The sequence below is a fragment of the Mus caroli genome, chromosome 14 (assembly GCF_900094665.2).
Source record: "Mus caroli chromosome 14, CAROLI_EIJ_v1.1, whole genome shotgun sequence".
NCBI classification, from domain to species: domain Eukaryota; kingdom Metazoa; phylum Chordata; class Mammalia; order Rodentia; family Muridae; genus Mus; species Mus caroli.
Genome location: NC_034583.1, coordinates 49,050,739 through 49,068,691, shown reverse-complemented (window position 1 = coordinate 49,068,691; position 17,953 = coordinate 49,050,739). Strand labels below are relative to the sequence as shown.

Here is a 17,953-nt window from a genome sequence, read left to right as displayed (position 1 = left end):
TTTCTTTCTTTCTTTCTTCCTTCCTTCCTTCCTTCCTTCCTTCCTTTCTTTCTTTCTTTCTTTCTTTCTTTCTTTCTTTCTTTCTTTCTTTCTTTCATGTTTTTGTGCCTTGTACCTTTGGGGACCAGCAGAGGGCATTGGAACTGGAATTACAGGCAGTTGTGAGCCACCATGTGGGTGCTGGGAACTGGAACTGGGTCCTCTGCAAGAGCAGCCAAGCCATCCGTCCAGCTCCAGGAGGCGTTCAGTATTATTGTGATTATGTGCACTGTGTGTCAGGTTTTTGTTCTCCACATTTTAACCTACTGTGGTTGGACATGTTCATGTGGGCTTGTGTGGAGGCCAAAGGATGACTAGAGCATCTCCCTCGGTTGTTCATCATCTTTGTTTCTGAAACAGGTTATCTCATCAAATCTGGAGCCTATTGGTTTGGCTAGGCTGACTGGCCAGTGAGCTTCAGGAATGTGCCTTCCCAATCCCCCCCCCCCCCATCCCCCCCCCCCGCCCCCCCAGCACTGGAGTTGCAAGCACATATTGCCATGTCCAGCTTTGCACATTGGTGCTAGAGATCTGAACTCGGGTCCTCATGCTTGCAGAGCAGGCTCTTCTCTGACTGGGCAAGCTCGTTTTAACAGGTTTGGTGAGGCACACCTATGATTCCCTCACTAGGGAGGAAAGGCGAAGTCTGAGGTCAGCGTGGGCTACTTTGAGATTGTCTCAGAAACCATAATATTCCACCCCCCAAAAAAATGTTAGATATAGATATATATATATATATAGAGAGAGAGAGAGAGAGAGTATCACGTGTGCCCCTAGTGCCTGTGGCCGTGCTAAGAGAAGTTAGATCCTCTGGAGCTACCGTGTGGGTGCTGGGGAACTGAATTCAAGTCTTCTGGAAGAACAGCCAGTGCTCTTAGCCATCGAGCCATATCTTCAGAACCTGTTTACTTTTTGATTTTTGCAAATCTGTGAGCTCTCCTCTTTATTGACAGATGTTCAAAACTGTCTTTATCATATCTTTCCAAAGTTTTGTACTTATTTTTTTTAAAAGAAAAAGTGTTAATTGAACGATGTGTTATTATATTTATAAGCACTGCTGGTACAAGCAAGTTTTAGAAATGTAGCTGGCTCATACTCACAGTAGCTTACAGTTCTGTAAGGAAGAGCATGACTGTATTAAAGAAATAGCAGTTGGTGAAAGAAGGAAAACAGGTTCAGTACTGTATTGGGTTGATTGATAGCAGGGTTGATTGATAGCAACCATGGTGCTCAAAACCACGTATAACTTCAATTCCAGGGGCTTTGACGTCCTTTCCTGACCTCCATAAGCACAAACATGCACAAACATATATACAAACAAAATACTGCTCTTCCAGAGGATCTGGGTTCAGTTCCCAGCAACCACATGGTGGCTCACAGCCATCTGTAACGGGTTCCACCATCCTCTTCTGGTGTGTCTGAAGACAGCTACAGTGTACTCACAGAAATAAAATACATAAGTCTTTAAAAAAAAGTTGAAATACTAATTTCAACTTAATTTTCATGCCTATTTTATGTCTTCTAGATGTGGAATACGTAAATTCACCATTGCCACCTAAATTCTGCACTCCTGGTTTGAAAATTCCTTCTACAATGGACAGAACAGATTTGGTAAAATTCCACTAAAGCTCATATCTTCTGCTTATGACTTTACTTCTGGACACAGTATGGGTAACAAGTCAGCCCAGTGCCGCTCTTAGGAATGCGTGGGCAGTGCGCTGCTGGGAGGTAGTCTAGCACTGGAAATAAGGAGCCATTATTTTTTTCATATATCTAAATTTGTTGAAAGCAAATTAGTGCAGATCTGTAACGGTGTAGAAAGGAGTGTGGAAGCATGGAATCAGTGTGACAGTGCGACAGAATGAATGTATGAAGCACATCTGAGAGCTGAGGCCATGAATCTTGTCATAGTCTAAATCAGAAGACTTAAAAGAAATGATTTTCAAGAAATGTGACGCTTAAAGATAAAGGATTATACGCACATATTAAGAAGAAAGAATGAATAGAAACAGGTCAAACTGGTTCTCTCGAGGGAACAGACTGTTGATATTGGTGGGAATGTTCTGCTGTTTTTAGTGTTTGGTACGGCAGCCACTATTCAGAGTTTTTAAGCTCATAAAATGTGGCTTAGTGTCCCTGAGCTGTGGCTAAAAATACCAGACAGTGCAGGTGTAGGTCAACAGCGTCATATTAACAGGGTGGCCACTGCACATGCTGGCCATTTTCAGTGAATTTACATCTTTTGGTGCTGTGTGTGTGTGTGTGTGTTGTGTTGTTGTTTTTGAGAGAGTGTCTCATGTAGCTCACAGTGACCTTGCCCTTGCTCTTTAGCTGAGGATTGAGTGTGACCTCCTCACCCTCCTGCACACACCACACACCCACTTGTCGTGTTTCTGTTCCTGTGGAAGGCACCCTGGTGATGGGATATTCCTAACTGTGCTGTCTTCATTAACTTGAGAGTTAGCATGAGTTAATGGATGCTCAGCCTCCCTTGGATGTGGGAGAGAGCCTGCATGTGTGCAGACAGTGTATATGAATGCTCCGTTCTGAGTTGGTTTTCATGCCTAGCCAGACTAGCCTTTCCTCCCATTGCTCCCGTACTCTCTACCTTAGCACCTAAATTCTGCGCTGGCTTGAAACTTCCCATTGTAGCGATCACACAAGTTTGGTAAAGTTCATTAAGTTGAAAGCGCTAATCACCTTCCTTAGGCCTCAGACGCTGCTCCCTGGTCCCTCAGTCCAGCTCTCCTGACTCAGGCTTGTGCTGCCGAGGTGGGGTGGGGAGTCTGTCTGTCCATATCTGGAGCTCAGCCACTGTTCTATTGAGTTGTTCCAGTTAGATTAGTAGTGAAGATAGAAGGTTGTGTTCTGTATATGGTTTTCTTGATTTGGGTAGCATTCAGTCAGGAAGATGGGATCATTCAGGGTCTGCCTTAGTAGAATCCCAACACAACTAATTGAATTTAAGTAAAAAAATTATAACATTATTATTTACTTACCATAATTTAATGATTCATTTTTATTCTGTAGGTATCTATAGATTATCCACTATCAAAACCAAATACTTCATCAACTGATTTGGAAATTAAAGATTGTGTTCCATTAATTTTAAATTCAGATGAATGCTATCAGAGTTTTGCAGAGCCCCCTTCTTCAGCAATTACTTCTTGTGAAAATTTTGCAACACCGTCTCCTCCGAAAGTTACTGCGATTCCAGAAGACATTCTCCAGGTCATTTTCTAGGTTTTTTTCCCTAATATTTTCAAAATTATATATCTGTGTTAGAAAACTGCAATTGCATATAAACTGTCATATTTACCATCATGCTTTGGGTATTGAGAAAAACCGCAAGGCTTTCCTGAACCAGTCAGAAGTTTCTAACTTGGTGTTATCAATATTACTCTCCTGGGGAATTTTGTCTTGTAGCTTGTTCTACAGTGTATTGTTTCTGTTAGTTTTTAATCTGTAGTTCCTATATTAGCTATCCTCCAATTAAAAGTGAGAGTGTCCTTTGCCCTATAATTCTCCATAGCAAGGTCTCATTAATAACACGTGCCTGCATTTCTCAAACTGTCAGTTTGCAGGCACATAGTATTGATTCACATAGTATTAAAATATTTGACTGTGGAGTATGGATGGCACCACCAACTAGTAGACACTACAAGAGGACTAGTCTGACTCTAGTCTGCTTTATAGTGTTGAGCAGTTAGTGCTGGGGTGCAGAGACTTCCTGTGTGACTGCTCTGGAGCTGGTCTGCCTTACTGGGGTGCCATGAGAGCAGTAAACTGTGAGACATCTATTTTTAATTGTGTGTATAATGGGTGTGTAGGTGTGTACCTTTGAATGCAGGTGCCTGAGTAGTCAGAAGAGGGCGGCAGAGCTAGCCTTAGAGGCAATAGTGAGGAGCTGGAACTGAACTCTGGCCCTCTGTAAGAGCTTAACTGCTGTCTCCAGTCCCACCACCTGACTGCTTGCTTTCCTAGAAGAGAAAGTAGGTAAGGAGCCATCTGATTATGAGAGCGCAGGTGGGGGTTACTCTTTCCTGCTGTAGGGCTTCTTTCTATGAGAAGGTAAGGAGACCTTGTCTTTGTCTTATTGGTTGCTTCTTTTTAGGGGTGAAACACTGGGGCTTGTGTATGGTATAGAAGCACTTGGCCACTTTGTCACCTGCCCAGTCCCAAGAACACCTTACACTCACTGTGCTCCTTCCAGTTTTTCCTTTCCATTTTTTAATTGCGTAAGTTTATTATACATGGTAATACATGGTAATGTGTTACTATTATACATGGTAATGGTTTTCATGGTGACATTTTCATACATGTACATAATATATTCGTATTTACAGACACACGCAAACACCCATTACCTTCTCCTGTTTCTCTCCTGCAGATCCCCTTCCCCTTCCCAAGCAGCGCCCTCTGTTTTTATATTGAGAGAGACTCTGACTGAGAGAGGAGAATGACTGAGGGTTTGTTTATGAGTGGCTATGCCGCTGTCGATGGGCTCACTCTCATTCACTGTGTCTCCATACTCAAGGAAGAGCTGGAAGAGCTGGGGCCTGTGAGCCTCCCCGTCTATGAGGGTGCTCATTTGCTGTCTACAGTGCACAGACTCACAGCTGCTGCATATATTCTCTTCAGTGCATTGGGGAGTCTTCCTGTCTTTTTTTTTTTTTTTTTTTTTTTTTTTTTTGCATCCTCATCAAGACAACATGGCTCTCGGGATATTTCCATTAGCTTCAGTAAATGTGTCTTTAGACTTTAGACATCAAACTTCCATATGAAGTTACAATTTTATATTTTCTTTACTATTCAGTGTCTGAACTGCTGTTGTTTTTTTGGTTTTTGGTTTTTTTTTTTTTGGTTTTTTGAGACAGGGTTTCTCTGTATAGCCCTGGCTGTCCTGGAACTCACTTTGTAGACCAGGCTGGCCTTGAACTCAGAAATCCACCTGCCTCTGCCTCCCGAGAGCTGGGATGAAAGGCGTGCACCACCATGCCCTGCTTGGTTTTTTTTTGTTGTTGTTTTTTAAATTTATTTATTTATTATATGTAAGTACACTGTAGCTGTCTTCAGACACTCCAGAATAGGGCATCAGATTTCGTTATGGATGGTTGTGAGCCACCATGTGGTTGCTGGGATTTGAACTCTGGACCTTTGGAAGAGCAGTCGGCGCTCTTAACCACTGAGCCATCTCTCCAGCCCTTGTTTTGTTTTTTAAGTATTGTAAGTAACCCTTAAGTTTATGGCTTTTCTTGAATGTTTATAACACCTTGCCGATTTGTCATTCACATGACCTGATAAAAAGAAATGTGTTTTGTTTTAGATGATAACAAAGCACACCTCAAACCTAGTTTCTTCCATGGATGTTAAAGTGATGCCACGGAGGAAGGGCACCCGAGGCGCTGCCAACAAGGAAAACTGGTAACGGTGAGTAAGAACACACCTGCAGACTGTGCCCGTGCCTGGGTTACCCAAGACATTTGACAAGTAGGGTGAGAGTGGCGGCCAGGTCCCTTTCCCTTCACAGTGCCATAAACCGTCCCTGGGATCCCACGTTCCCAGATTATTATAAGTCTGCTTGTGCAATAATGAACCCACCACTCCTAACACCCTCCATTTGAAATTTAATTTTCATTATCAGTTCTTGAAATAGTCTTAGTGTATAGCTTTGGCTGGCCTGGAACTTGCTACATACACCAGGCTGGCCTAAAGTCACAGAGATCTGCCTGCCTGCTTTGGCAAATGTCGCCACATAGCTTTTTTCTTTTATAGTGTGTGGGTGTGTAAAGTATAAAATATTTAGCTATGATGTTGCCTTCTGTTCTGATGTCTCTTAATTGTCCTTACTTGATTTTGTTTCTGTTTGTAGGAATTGTACAGTGGATACATCCAATACAGAAGCTAGACAGAACAGGAAAGTGAGCTGGACTAAGGTTCTCAGGATTATAACTGGTTAGCACAGACCAGTAGAAGTGGAGAGAGGGCTCCTGCTGGCAGTCAGTCTTCTTTCTCCCAGCCTCTCTCTTATTTCATTCTTACATGAATGTTTCCATTTCACCGCACTGTGATGGCCTCTACAACTTCCATCTCCAGCTTGACCACCCAGCAGCTCCTGATTCTACCTGGAAGGTTCTGATCACCTACTCTGAGCCAGAAGCCTTGGGAACGTCTTGATTCTGGAACTATCTAATGGCCTTTGAGCCCAAGATCCTTCTGATCCAAGAACAGTTAGAAAGTAATTCTCCAAGTTCATGATAGTGCTACTTGGGAGAGCTTTGTGCTGCAGCCAGGTAGGGAACAGGGAGCTGGTGTTCTGAAGAGTCCGGCTACAATTTTGAGAAATAATTAGCAAGTACCAGTTGACTTACTAGTTTTGGGAATTTTTTTCTCCCAATACAGGTTTTCTCTGTGTAGCTGTGGCAGTCCTGAAGCTTACTCTGTAGACCAGGCTAGATCCTCCTCTCTGCCTCTTGAGTAGAAATTAAAGATGTGCACCACCACCGTCTGGCAGCTTTAGGAAATTTTGTGTGACATAAAGATTATTCTAATTGTGCATTGAAAATCAAGTGGAGAGGTAGAGAGATGGCTCAGTGGTTAAGAGCACTGACTGTTCTTCCAGAGGTCCTGAGTTCAAATCCCAGGAACCACATGGTGGCTCACAACCATCTGTAATGAGATCCGTTGCCCTCTTCTGGTGTGTCTAAAGACCGCTACAATGTACTCATCTACACAAATAATTCTTTTTAAAAAAAATCAAATGGAAAAATTCCAGGATAATGGTAGTAAGTGCTTGTATTTTTTGTTGTTGTTGTTATTGTACATATTGTAAAATAAATGATTTTCTGAGTAGCCCACCTTTTATGTTGCCAACTCTGAAATTTCTTTCAGCCCTTACTACATGGCATTTGTAGTGAAGAGTCCCCATAACTGAATGGTTCTGCTGTTGTAGAGAGAGGGTCTGGGGAGATGGCTCAGGGGTTAAAAGCACTTTTGCTCTTGCAGAGAACCCAGTTTTGATTCCAGGTACCTACATGGTGGTTTACATCTATAACTCCAGTTGCAAGGGATCTGATGCCCTCTTCTGACTTCCATGGGCACAAAACACACATAAAGTACAGTGGATAAATGTAATAATTTTTTAAGGATCCAGGGAAGAAGAGATGTTCTAGGGAATGTTGAGAGAGACTAGTCTACAAAGGGCTAATGATTCTGGCAGAGTACTTCTTTCACGGCTGCCGAGAATTCAGAGACTTCCTTTTACTGTTCAGTTTGCCAAAGATGATGTTAATTTTAGACATGAAGTTTGGGATGGACTGAAGGAAGGACAGAAGAGGTAGAGAGTAGCTCTAGGTAGCCCTTTTAGGGTTTGCTAAAGAGAATAAATGGACAAGGGCAGAGGTAAAGTCACTGTTTCCCTGGCCTTCACCCTCAGCAGCTCTATCCTAGCTTTGTCACTTAGAATGGTGATGATACTTCTAGTTCACTGTGGTCCTTCTGGGGAATTTTCCCACTGGTCTTATTAAATGAGATCCGTCTTTACTGAGGCCTAGGTGACTGCTCTCCTGCAATGTGCAGTTTAGCCACACCAGTCTTCAGCATCCTGCCTTGGATCTTAACCCTGCCTGCTCTCCTCATTCTCTCCTGTCTTTGAGCAACTGACACCTGACATTGTTTGCTCTACACTTAAAAACTTACAACCCAGTTCTAGATTCAACCAAGCAGCTTTGCAGTCTCTAAGCATGCCAATCAGTGCTGGGGACTCTCAGAACCATGGAAGGAGAGCTTGCTTTTCTGAACACGCAGAGGCACGACTGAGGTGACACATCCATCGTGAGCTGTACCCTGCACTTCCCATAAAATGATAAGCCCTCCCATCCTCTAAGCTACCTGTAGTTTTGTTATTGCAAACTGAAAAGTATTGGATGGTTCCAGATCCCAGTATAGCTCTCTGGTGTTATACTGTCATACTACATAGACTTACACTATATATCCAAGTATAAATTCATGTTCATCCCCCAAATGAGTTACCTGCTGTTGCGAGCCTCTGCCTCGGTCTCATGTTTACTGAACATAGTGTGGCTTACTGAGAGTTAGCTGTCACGTGTGCTTCTAAATGCTGTGTTTTTAGCATATGTAGTTCTTATATTTGAGGTAGGTAACTGGCACTTCAGATGAGGAAGTTGAGCATTAATAGTTTTTCTTTCTTTGTGGCCTACACTGTTTTGCACAGCCCTGATGGTCTCTAAAATCTGGGATGTCCTTTCCTTAGCTCTCACCTTGTTATGTAACCTGACATTTCTCCCTCCTTACCATCAGATCTTACCGATAGTACATAACAAGTTGGGTGAAAAGCCTGGAGTGTAGCTCAGTGGTAGTGGTGCCTCATGTGCAGGGCCCTACATTTGATTAAAACTGCAGGAGTTGTGGGCACTAGTCCCTCTTAGGTTTATTGAGTCCTTTATCTGGAATAGCCATCTTATTTTGGAGACAGACAAGCTCACACCATCTCCAGAACTGAACCGTGTAGTTTCAGCAACTATCTTCTTCATGACTTGTCATAAGCATAGCTACATCCTTTTCATCCTCACTGTATGAGATTTTTGAGAGGCTTTGTCTGATCTTTGTACCTAAGTCCTCGGCACCTGTCAGTGGTGAAAAGCTTGAGTGAAGTGAATCAAGAAACACTGCAAGTTTCTCAAACTGAGACAGCCTCTGAAAGTTCACCTCATTCACATTTAAACTATTTTAGCTGGGTACAACCAGACCTATAAGCCCAAGAGCAGGATGGTCAGGAATTCCAGTACAGAAAAACCCTTTAAGTCGCTGTACATCAAGTTTACTTGGAAGTGAAAATCAGCTGAATAGGGTTATACAACCAACCTATGATGCAGAGTAAAGGGACAGGCTGTGTGTCCCACTTTGGAAACAGTTAATGCTCACTGAAAACTCCCTGTGCACAAAGTTCTCTATTCCACTGACTCCACCTGGAATGCTATGCAGCTGGGCAAGGGGGGTTGGTTCATACCTTTAATACCAGCATTACGGAGGCAAGAGGCAGGAGATCTCTGAATTCAAGGCCAGCCTGGTTTACAGATAAAGAAACCCTGTCTTGAAAAAATAAAAGGCTCTGCATTATCACCACAGCACCTTTTCTGGGTAAAGACTTTTCCTTATTAATGTGACTTTTTAAGTGTTTAATATTAAAACTGTTCTTTGGCCTGGACATGGTCTTATCTTACACATACCTCTAATCCCAGTATAGAAAGCAAAGGTAGGTCAGAAATCTGAATTCTAGGCCAGCATGGTCTACAAAGTGGGAGACCCCGTCTCACAAACAAGAGCTACAGAGAGCACTTATTGCTTATGCCAAGGACTCAAGTTTGGTTCCCTGAAGCCACAGAGAGACTTACAACCAGTTGTAATGCGAGTTCGGGGGTCTGACAGCTTCTGACCTCTGAAAGGTCTGTACAGACATGGTGCACATTACACAGGCAAACTTATAAAGTGACAATCGTAAAAACCCAGAATGTAAAGATGCTCTCTGGGCCATTGAGATGGCTCAGTGAAGGAGTCTGCTCTATCAAGCATGACAACCTGAATTTCATCCTCGGGACTCAATAGTGGAACCAGAGAACCAACTTCTAAAAGTTGTCCTGACTTCCACACACCCCTTCCCCCCAAAATAAATGTAATTTTACTTTGATTATTCTTGGGTTTTAGCTTACTGGCCCTAGGAATTTCCTTCTTTGGGAGAAAATAAGAATCCATGATTTTGTTCTCAGAGACTGGTTACCTGGTCAAGACTAAGCCTAATAGGATACTTTTAGAAGTTTACTTGTCAATTCCAGGAAATCATAGCCATTGGCAAGTGTTTAAGCCAACAGACCAGATAGGCAGTCACTCTGCTGTTCTTAACCACCTTCATGGTGGAGACTATAGTCATGTATTAAGATTGGGGTTTGCAATTGTATAGAATTCAATAAAGCAGGGCCAGTTGTTCCTAATGCCCATCATGAGCTAATCAAGCAGCCACACCTTTAGCAGCCACAGGAATCAGTCACTGCACCTCAGTTGTGCAGGTTTTGTGAGACAGTGCTTAGCAGTGTGGCACAGCTGTCCCACATAAGCTAGGAGCAGAAACGTGTATCAAAGAGTAACTACTTAGAAGCTTTTCCCCTCTCACTTGCCCTCCCTTCAGGTGCATGTGCCAGCATGCACATTACACATCTAATAGGAAACACTGACTTCTGGCTCAGCCATCCCATTTACTCTGTAACTACTACTCTAAAGTCTACTGCAAATATTTTCCTCTGCAAGAACAAGTGTTCTTAGCCGGGCGTGGTGGTGGATTTCTGAGTTCGAGGTCAGCCTGGTCTACAAAGTGAGTTCCAGGACAGCCAGGGCTACACAGAGAAACTCTGTGTGTGTGTGTGGGGGGGGGGGGGGGGGGGGGGGGGGGGGGCGGGGGGGGTGTGTAGAGGGGTTCGGGCCTCTGGAGCCAGCTGGCCCCCCGGGGGGGGTAGGAGGGGGGGGGGGGGGAGGGGGGGTGTCGGCGGCCATGGGACAAGCGTTCTTAACCTCTGAGCCATCTCTCCAGCCTCTGCCACCTACTTTTTCGATCATCTAATGCCACATATTCACCACTTTATACAACCCCATGGCTTTCTTATTTTGCCTCTTTAGGGCTTAAAATGCCCTCTACTGCTGAATAAACCCCTACATTATCAGGTGAGACTCAAGCCTCCATTAACTTACACCTGGGCTGATTGAACACATGTATTTCACAATACAGCTTTATACAGAATGCTAAGAGCACTTTTCTTCATATTTTACATAAGGGCTTAAAACATATGGACTTTAATATACCAAAGTACATCCAACTCTAATTCCTAAATAAATGTGTTACAATTTGTTGAAAATTTAAAGGCTTAACGGCAAAGTCCGGGGGAAGAAAGGATTAAGTAAGTTTATTTTACAAACTGGCTGAAAAATAACTTCAAGAAAGTCAATAGACTTCAGTACGGTCTCATCCTCCCTGATGAAGGCGGTGCCCGATTTGGAGGCGTGATGGCTATGTCCAGATAATCCCCTATTTGGAACTTCTGTGACTGCAGGGTCATGGAGTCATCAGTGCCCTTCCTGCCAGACATGGTGCTGCCAATCTCCTTAACTCTGCAGAAAAGAAAGCCAACGGTTAGTGGACTAGAATTGTATCAACAGAACAGTACAGACTACAGAGATGATGTATTTCCAGAATTTAAGCATTATTCAAGTTAAGCCAGATCTGAATATAAGCCTATAGATACCACTACTGTCACTAAAGACAGACACTAAAGGCATTATCCCAAAGCCAGGCATGGTGACATGTGCTTATAATTCCAACACAGCTGCATCTTATCAGAAAGAGAATATATATCTGTGTTGCTGGGGAGGGGACCTGATTTGCAAAATGCAGAAATAACAGGAATTAAAATAACAAGTCACCTACCGATATCCAGGTCTTTTAAGATCCATAAAAACAATTGCAAAATTGAAGTGCGTGCCCTTCTTTCTGGCTTCTGGGTAGACTTCCTTCACTAAACTAGTCAGTTCTTTCAAGGTTGCATCCATCCTGAATTTTTTGAAGAGATAATTATGATAAATATTAGTATAACAAGGACATTAAGTGCTGCACACTATATGATTCATGGCTGGCAAGATGGCCTGGCAGGGAAGTCAGTTTGCTGTACAATCCTGGCAACCTGTGTCAACCCAAATAAGGGTCAAAAGGAGAGACCCAACCTCCACAGTTGTCTTCTGACCTCCACAAATCAAGCATCTCATGGAATGTGTACACACACACACACACACACCCCTAATAATAACAAATCAAGCATCTCATGGAATGTGTACACACACACACACACACCCCTAATAATAACAAATCAAGCATCTCATGGAATGTGTACACACACACACACACACACCCCTAATAATAACAAATCAAGCGTCTCATGGAATGTGTACACACACACACACACACCCCTAATAATAACAAATCAAGCATCTCATGGAATGTGTACACACACACACACACACACACACACACCCAATAATAACAAAGAAAAAAATTGCCTTGAGTATTTCTGTGCTGTCCTCCATGGGGGAAAACAACATCAATAAAATAAAAATCCTGCTACAAGGGCTTAGGAGAGTCCCACATGCCTTGTTCTGAGACTACATAACATCATCTGGCCCAGCCATCTAGTTATCTGCAAGTAACCAGTACAAATTATTCAACTACACAAAATAACTATTTTCTAAGCTACACAATCTCCCATACATTACAGCGTCTGAAGTGGAATGCATCCTAGAACCAGTGTACTAGAACAGCATCTTCCTAAGTATATGTAATTTCTTGTTCTCTCATAGAATCTTAATGATGGAGGCAAGGCAAGATGGCTGCTTAGTGGGCAAAAGTGCTTGCTGACAGCCTGACAACCTTAGTTTGATCCTTGGAACCCACGGGATGTAAAGAGAACTGCCTTCCAAACCTGTGCTCTGACCTCCACACATGTGCTACAACACTCCCATAGGCCACATATACACACAAAATAAATCTGCCAGTGGGATGGCTCAGCAGGTAGTCACTTACTACATAAGCTGGCTGTCCCAAGTTCAATCCCCAGAACTCTCAAGTAAATGTGGATAGAAAAATATTCCAAAAGATGTCCTCTGACATAAAAGCTATAGCACTTACTTACAATGCACATATAACATAAAAATAACAAAAAAATGTTTTTTTAAAATACCGGAATCCTAAAGCCAAGGACATAAAATGTTAAGACAAACTGCAGGCCCCTTTTACAACTTAAGCCATTATTAAATTAAAAATACTTATCTGAACTCAGAACTAAATACAGTCCCTTGTCCTAATACAGCACAATCCAGGGCAAGGTAACTGAAAATGTAAACATGGCAGCAACAGTCAGCTTAGTTCATATTTACACTGCTTTTGCCAACAAAGAGGTAAGTGAAAGGCAAAGTCTAAAGTTGAAATAGCATTCTGTGCACTGGAACAAACGGCAGAACCCTAGAGAGACACCTCAGAATGACAACCCTGACGGAATGGTACCAAGGAGAGAGCCAAAGACTGCCCTGCAGTGTTACTGTAAACATTACAAATCTCCACACCACGGTACTCAGTGCATGGAGTGAAAATACCCACAAAGACTACATTGTCCCCCATTTTCTGCGCCAGGTATTTCTCCATGTTCCTGTAAGAGAACTCAGTCTTTCAGACGGAGGGGCACTGTCACTCTTGCAGAAGAACTGAGTTCAACTCCGGCACCAACAGAGCAGCTCACAGCCATTTCTAACTCCAGTCCCAGAGATCTGATACCCACTTGTGACCTCAGTAGGCACCAGGCACACACATACATGAAGGTAAACACACATATACATAAAAAAACAAATTACAATTTGGAAGATATAATATCAAAACTGACACAAACTATACATACACCAGTATGTATAGTTCAAGTAAAATCTTATTTTTTCATAACTGTATGTAGTTCACTGTGTAATAAAATAAGTTGTAAAACTTCAGACATCTGTTACCATCTTATGTATTTTTGCATCTAAATTTTACCTGGCCAGAATTCATACTCTATTCTGCAATTAACTCTGAAATTTTACATATTGTTCCTAGTGAACTTCAACGCTGGCATAAACTCTGATTTTCTTTGGAGGCAATTTTAAAAAATTAAACAAGCTTTTACAGTCTGCATGCCCTAGCAGAAGGGTAAGCGTGATTTTACAGCCGAAAGTCCCAAGAGCATATGCTGAAGGGTGTGTACAGTAAACACTACATTTTTAAAGTGAAAAACTTGATTATTCCAAGATTTTGATATCCATGTGGTTCTGGAACAATCTCTACAGATAACAGAGAGATAACCCTCTCTAGAAAGCTGGGCTCACGGAACAGAAAAGCAGTACTTTATATCCTCAGGAAAAGTCCCGGCAAGCTGGAAAATTCATTTGTTGGGGGACATGGAATTTTAGTATGTGGAGAGTGGCTTAAATTTAGTCGCTACTCAGTAGTTTTCCCTTATAAATTCAATCACTAGCTCGTGTTTTGGGTAGGGGTGGGGGGTTGTTTGTCTGTTTTCCCGAGACAGGGACTCTTTTGTGGTATATCTTACCACCGCAACAAAAATGTATTAAAATTCGCCTTTGCTGCTTTTCCAAAGGTATTACAGTTGTCAACCCGACACAATCCAAAGGACAAGCCTGTAACGGTCCTAGCTGCGTGGGTCCTGAGCAAGGCAGGCACTCGGAGATGAAACACTTGGGACAGCGGTCCTCACCGTGCAAACGCCAAACGCTTTGACACCAAGGGCCGGGACAGAAAGGGCTCGGGGTTGATGGTGCTTTTTAATATCTTGGTGCTGCGTGGCTCGAGGCTTCCCATTGCCTCAGCTCTGCGAACACGGTTCCCTCAACAGCCACCTCCCTCCCCGTCCTCTACCATCTTACCCTACCGCACCGTAAGCTACCTACGTTATCCTTTTGTACCGGGCGACCACACGGCGAGAGCGACGCCGGTCAGTTCACTCTGACCTAACGCTTCATCCCCACTCCCGAAAGGCGTCACACGGCGGGCGAGCCCGCCCTGGTTGTCCCCGAGGACGCAGCCCGCCAGGCCCGGGTCCCGCGCGGCTCACCAGGTGTAGATCTGCAGCTCGCTCGAAGGCACGTTCCCGCGGGAGAACTCGTCCATTCGGTGGTGGCGGCCGTTGTTGGTGGTGAAGACCCGCAGCAGGAGCGGGCAGGTCTGCGGAGAAGCAGGGAGTCAGCCTCGGGCGCGCCATTTGGCCTGCCCGCCCACCCGTCCGCAGGCCGCGCCCGCCCGCCCGCCCGCCCGCTCGCCGCTGCTGCTGCCGCCTCTGCCCCGCAGCCGCCCGCAACCCGCACCTTCTCGCGATCGATCGGCTTCTCCGGCTCCTTCTTAATTTCCTCCTGGGTAACGCGCGACTCCACCGCCATCTTCCTCCTTCGGCCCGGGAGACGCTCGCCCTGACCTCCGACCCCTGCGGCGAGCATGAGCTAGTCGTCTCTCGCGAGGAAAGGCACGAGGTTTTATAGGAAACCAGTGGCAAGGCGGGGCGTCGCTCGGCGCAGGCGTATTTCCCTATGTGTGGGTGCACGCGCACGCACGCGCGCGCGTACGTGTTGCCTTAGGGAGAGGGGTGGGGCACACGCATGCGCAGTCCTCTACGGGAGTCTTGGTCGTTCTTAGTTTTCTTATGTGCTCACTGCCCAGGTCAGCTTAACGTGGTATTTTCATGCGTACTGATGAAAATGTGTAGCGAACACGAAAAACTTAAGAACATTCACATGACATGTAAAAATATGAACCAGGTAGTCATAGTGATGATAAACCGACTGAACTGGTTAATACGGACCCCCAGTGCAGACAGGTACTGCAAGGCCAGCGAAATGATACCTTTTCTGTAGATGATGGGGTAAAGCTGTCTGTTTAGGGGCTGTGAATGAAATAGGCTCTTTTTATGTCACGCAAAATTCAAGAGAGGCAAATCCAGCGGCATAGTGGTCTTCACCTGGTCTACAGAGTGTCAGGACAGTCAGGGCTATGTAGAGAGAGCCTGTTTCAAAACAAAAACTACAAAAGTATCAGTGAGAAAGACTGATTGAAAAAAACTTCATGCCGGCCAATGGTGACGCACTCCTTTAATCCCAATACTTGGGAGGCAGAGGCAGGCAGATTTCTGAGTTCGAGGCCAGCCTGGTCTACAGAGTGAGTTCCAGGACAGCCAGGGCTACACAGAGAAACCCTGTCTCAGAAAAAGAAAGAAAGAAGGAAAGAAAGAAAGAAAGAGAGAAAGAAAGATAAGAGAGAAAGAAAGAAACCTTCACAATATGCTATAGATACTAAAACATAAACCCCATAGCTCCATTTTAAAGCAGTTGCTTTAAAAATGAAATCTAAAATAACAGTAAGCATGTAAGGTTCTGAATGTCACTACTAACCCAGAGAGCTCATTAAAGATCTGGTGACTGCTTTTAATAGATTGCTTTACAAACAAATCGGATGTCAAAAAAAAATCGGATCTGCAAAAATTAGACACTGCCAGTAGCAGCTGTTGGCCTTGGCACTTCTGAACTCTGGTGAGAAGGCAAGCTGGCACACACTTTGGATTCTTTAGGGTTCCTTGCTAGTCATCCTCTAGTCCTTACAACCCCTTCTTGCTGATAGACTCTAGAGAAAATCTTTGCTAGGAGTATATCCAGAGACATTATGAGAAGGCTCTTCACTTGAGGTTCTTACAGAGAACCAGGCTACAATTCAAAAGACCTGTAACTCCAGTTCCAGAGGCTCTGATGTCCTCTTCTGGCTTCCTTTGGGCACTGCATGCATGTGGTGCACAGACATGAAAACAGTCAAAACACCCATACACACAGCATAAAAATAAACAGGTTTAATTTTTTATTACATATTTTTTAAAGATTTATTTATTTATTATATGTAAGTACACTGTAGCTGTCTTCAGACACTCCAGAAGAGGGAGTCAGATCTCGTTATGGATGGTTATGAGCCACCATGTGGTTGCTGGGATTTGAACTCCAGACCTTAAGAAGAGCAGTCAGGTGCTCTTACCCACTGAGCCATCTCACCAGCCCCAAAAGACAGGTTTAAAGGGATGTAGAATGCTCATAACTTCAGACAGAAGCTGCTCCTGTAGAGAGGACAAGCCAGGCCTTACATCCTCTATCTAGGACCTCCTTCCCTAAACTGCTGTGCTCCTAGTAGTTAACAGACCCAAGGCAGTGTGGGACAACACAATTAACTTGCTAAATCTCTGCCTAAATTCCTGTCTTGCACCTTCACTATCTGCTAAATTCAAAGGTCCTCTGCCTTGTAGAGACCTCTACTTCTACATCTTTATTATAAGTTGCTTTCCTTACTTCTGGGACGACTGCTGGATCCCCATCATATCGCTACATCCTCTGCCAAGTGGCCAGATTACCAATCCATCACAGGACTTAAAATATTAGCCATAAGGTGGATCTCTGTGAGTTTGAAGTCAGCCTGGTCTGCAGAGTGAGTTCCAGAATAGCCAGGACTACGCAGACCTGTCTCGAAGAATCACAGAGAGAGAGAGACAGAGACAGAGACAGAGACAGAGACAGAGAACAAAAGAAAGAAAACAGAAAAAAAAACCCACCACCAATAAAATCCACACCAATGAATTGATAAAAAGAAAAAAAAAGTTAAAAAAAATTATGATGTCACTCATTTTGTAGAGTTCTTGCTTAGGATACTCAAGGCCCTAGATTTGATCTCCAGCAATTAAAAAACTAAGCATAGTTACATATGCCTTTATTCCTTTATCTCAGCATTTGGGTGATAGGAAGATAAAGAGTTCAAGTCATCTTTGACTACAAAGTAAATTTGAGGCTAAAGTAAATATAAGACACTGCTTCAGAACACAGGAGGGAAGAAGAACTACTCCAAGGGATGTAGTGGCTATTCCTGGTTGTCAACTGGACTATATCTGGAATGAACTACAATCCAGAATTGGACAACTCACCTGTGATCATAATCTGGAGGCAGGGAGATACAAGTTTCTGACCTAGATTTTGTCATGGAGATCTTGAGATATAATGACTATGAATCCCAGAAGATTAAGAAAGGGAGATCTCTGAGTTCAAAGTCATCTGGGACAAAGAAAGTCCCAGAACCAGGCATGGTGGCACACACCTTTAATCTGGGCCACACTTCCTGCTGGAGACCTACATAAGGACATTGGAAGAAGGAAGATTTTCTCTCTCTCTCTCTCTCTCTCTCTCTCTCTCTTCTTCATCTGCTTGCGTTGTGGGACTGAGCAACTGCTAGATCCTTGGACTT

General features: G+C 43.7%; 2 protein-coding genes across 2 annotated transcripts in view; one reads left to right on the top strand and one right to left on the bottom strand.

The window, feature by feature from the left end:
• The window catches only part of Ska3 (spindle and kinetochore associated complex subunit 3), a 16,644-nt gene extending 9,742 nt beyond the window's left edge, over positions 1–6,902 (top strand). Inside the window, exons 6-9 of the mRNA XM_021181811.2 lie at positions 1,565–1,650; positions 3,070–3,270; positions 5,366–5,469; positions 5,912–6,902. Of these exons, the coding sequence (XP_021037470.1) occupies positions 1,565–1,650; positions 3,070–3,270; positions 5,366–5,467 (389 nt within the window). The 3' untranslated portion in view covers positions 5,468–5,469; positions 5,912–6,902. The remainder of the gene's footprint in view (positions 1–1,564; positions 1,651–3,069; positions 3,271–5,365; positions 5,470–5,911) is intronic.
• A 3,903-nt stretch (positions 6,903–10,805) lies between these two features.
• Sap18 (Sin3A associated protein 18) lies at positions 10,806–15,157 on the bottom strand. Its single transcript, XM_021181944.2, has 4 exons — positions 14,998–15,157; positions 14,748–14,857; positions 11,531–11,653; positions 10,806–11,214 (listed from the first exon to the last, which is right to left on the bottom strand). Exons 1-4 carry the CDS (start codon positions 15,124–15,126, stop codon positions 11,058–11,060), a joined length of 519 nt encoding a protein of 172 aa, XP_021037603.1. The 5' UTR covers positions 15,127–15,157; the 3' UTR covers positions 10,806–11,057.
• Positions 15,158–17,953: the final 2,796 nt, after the last annotated feature.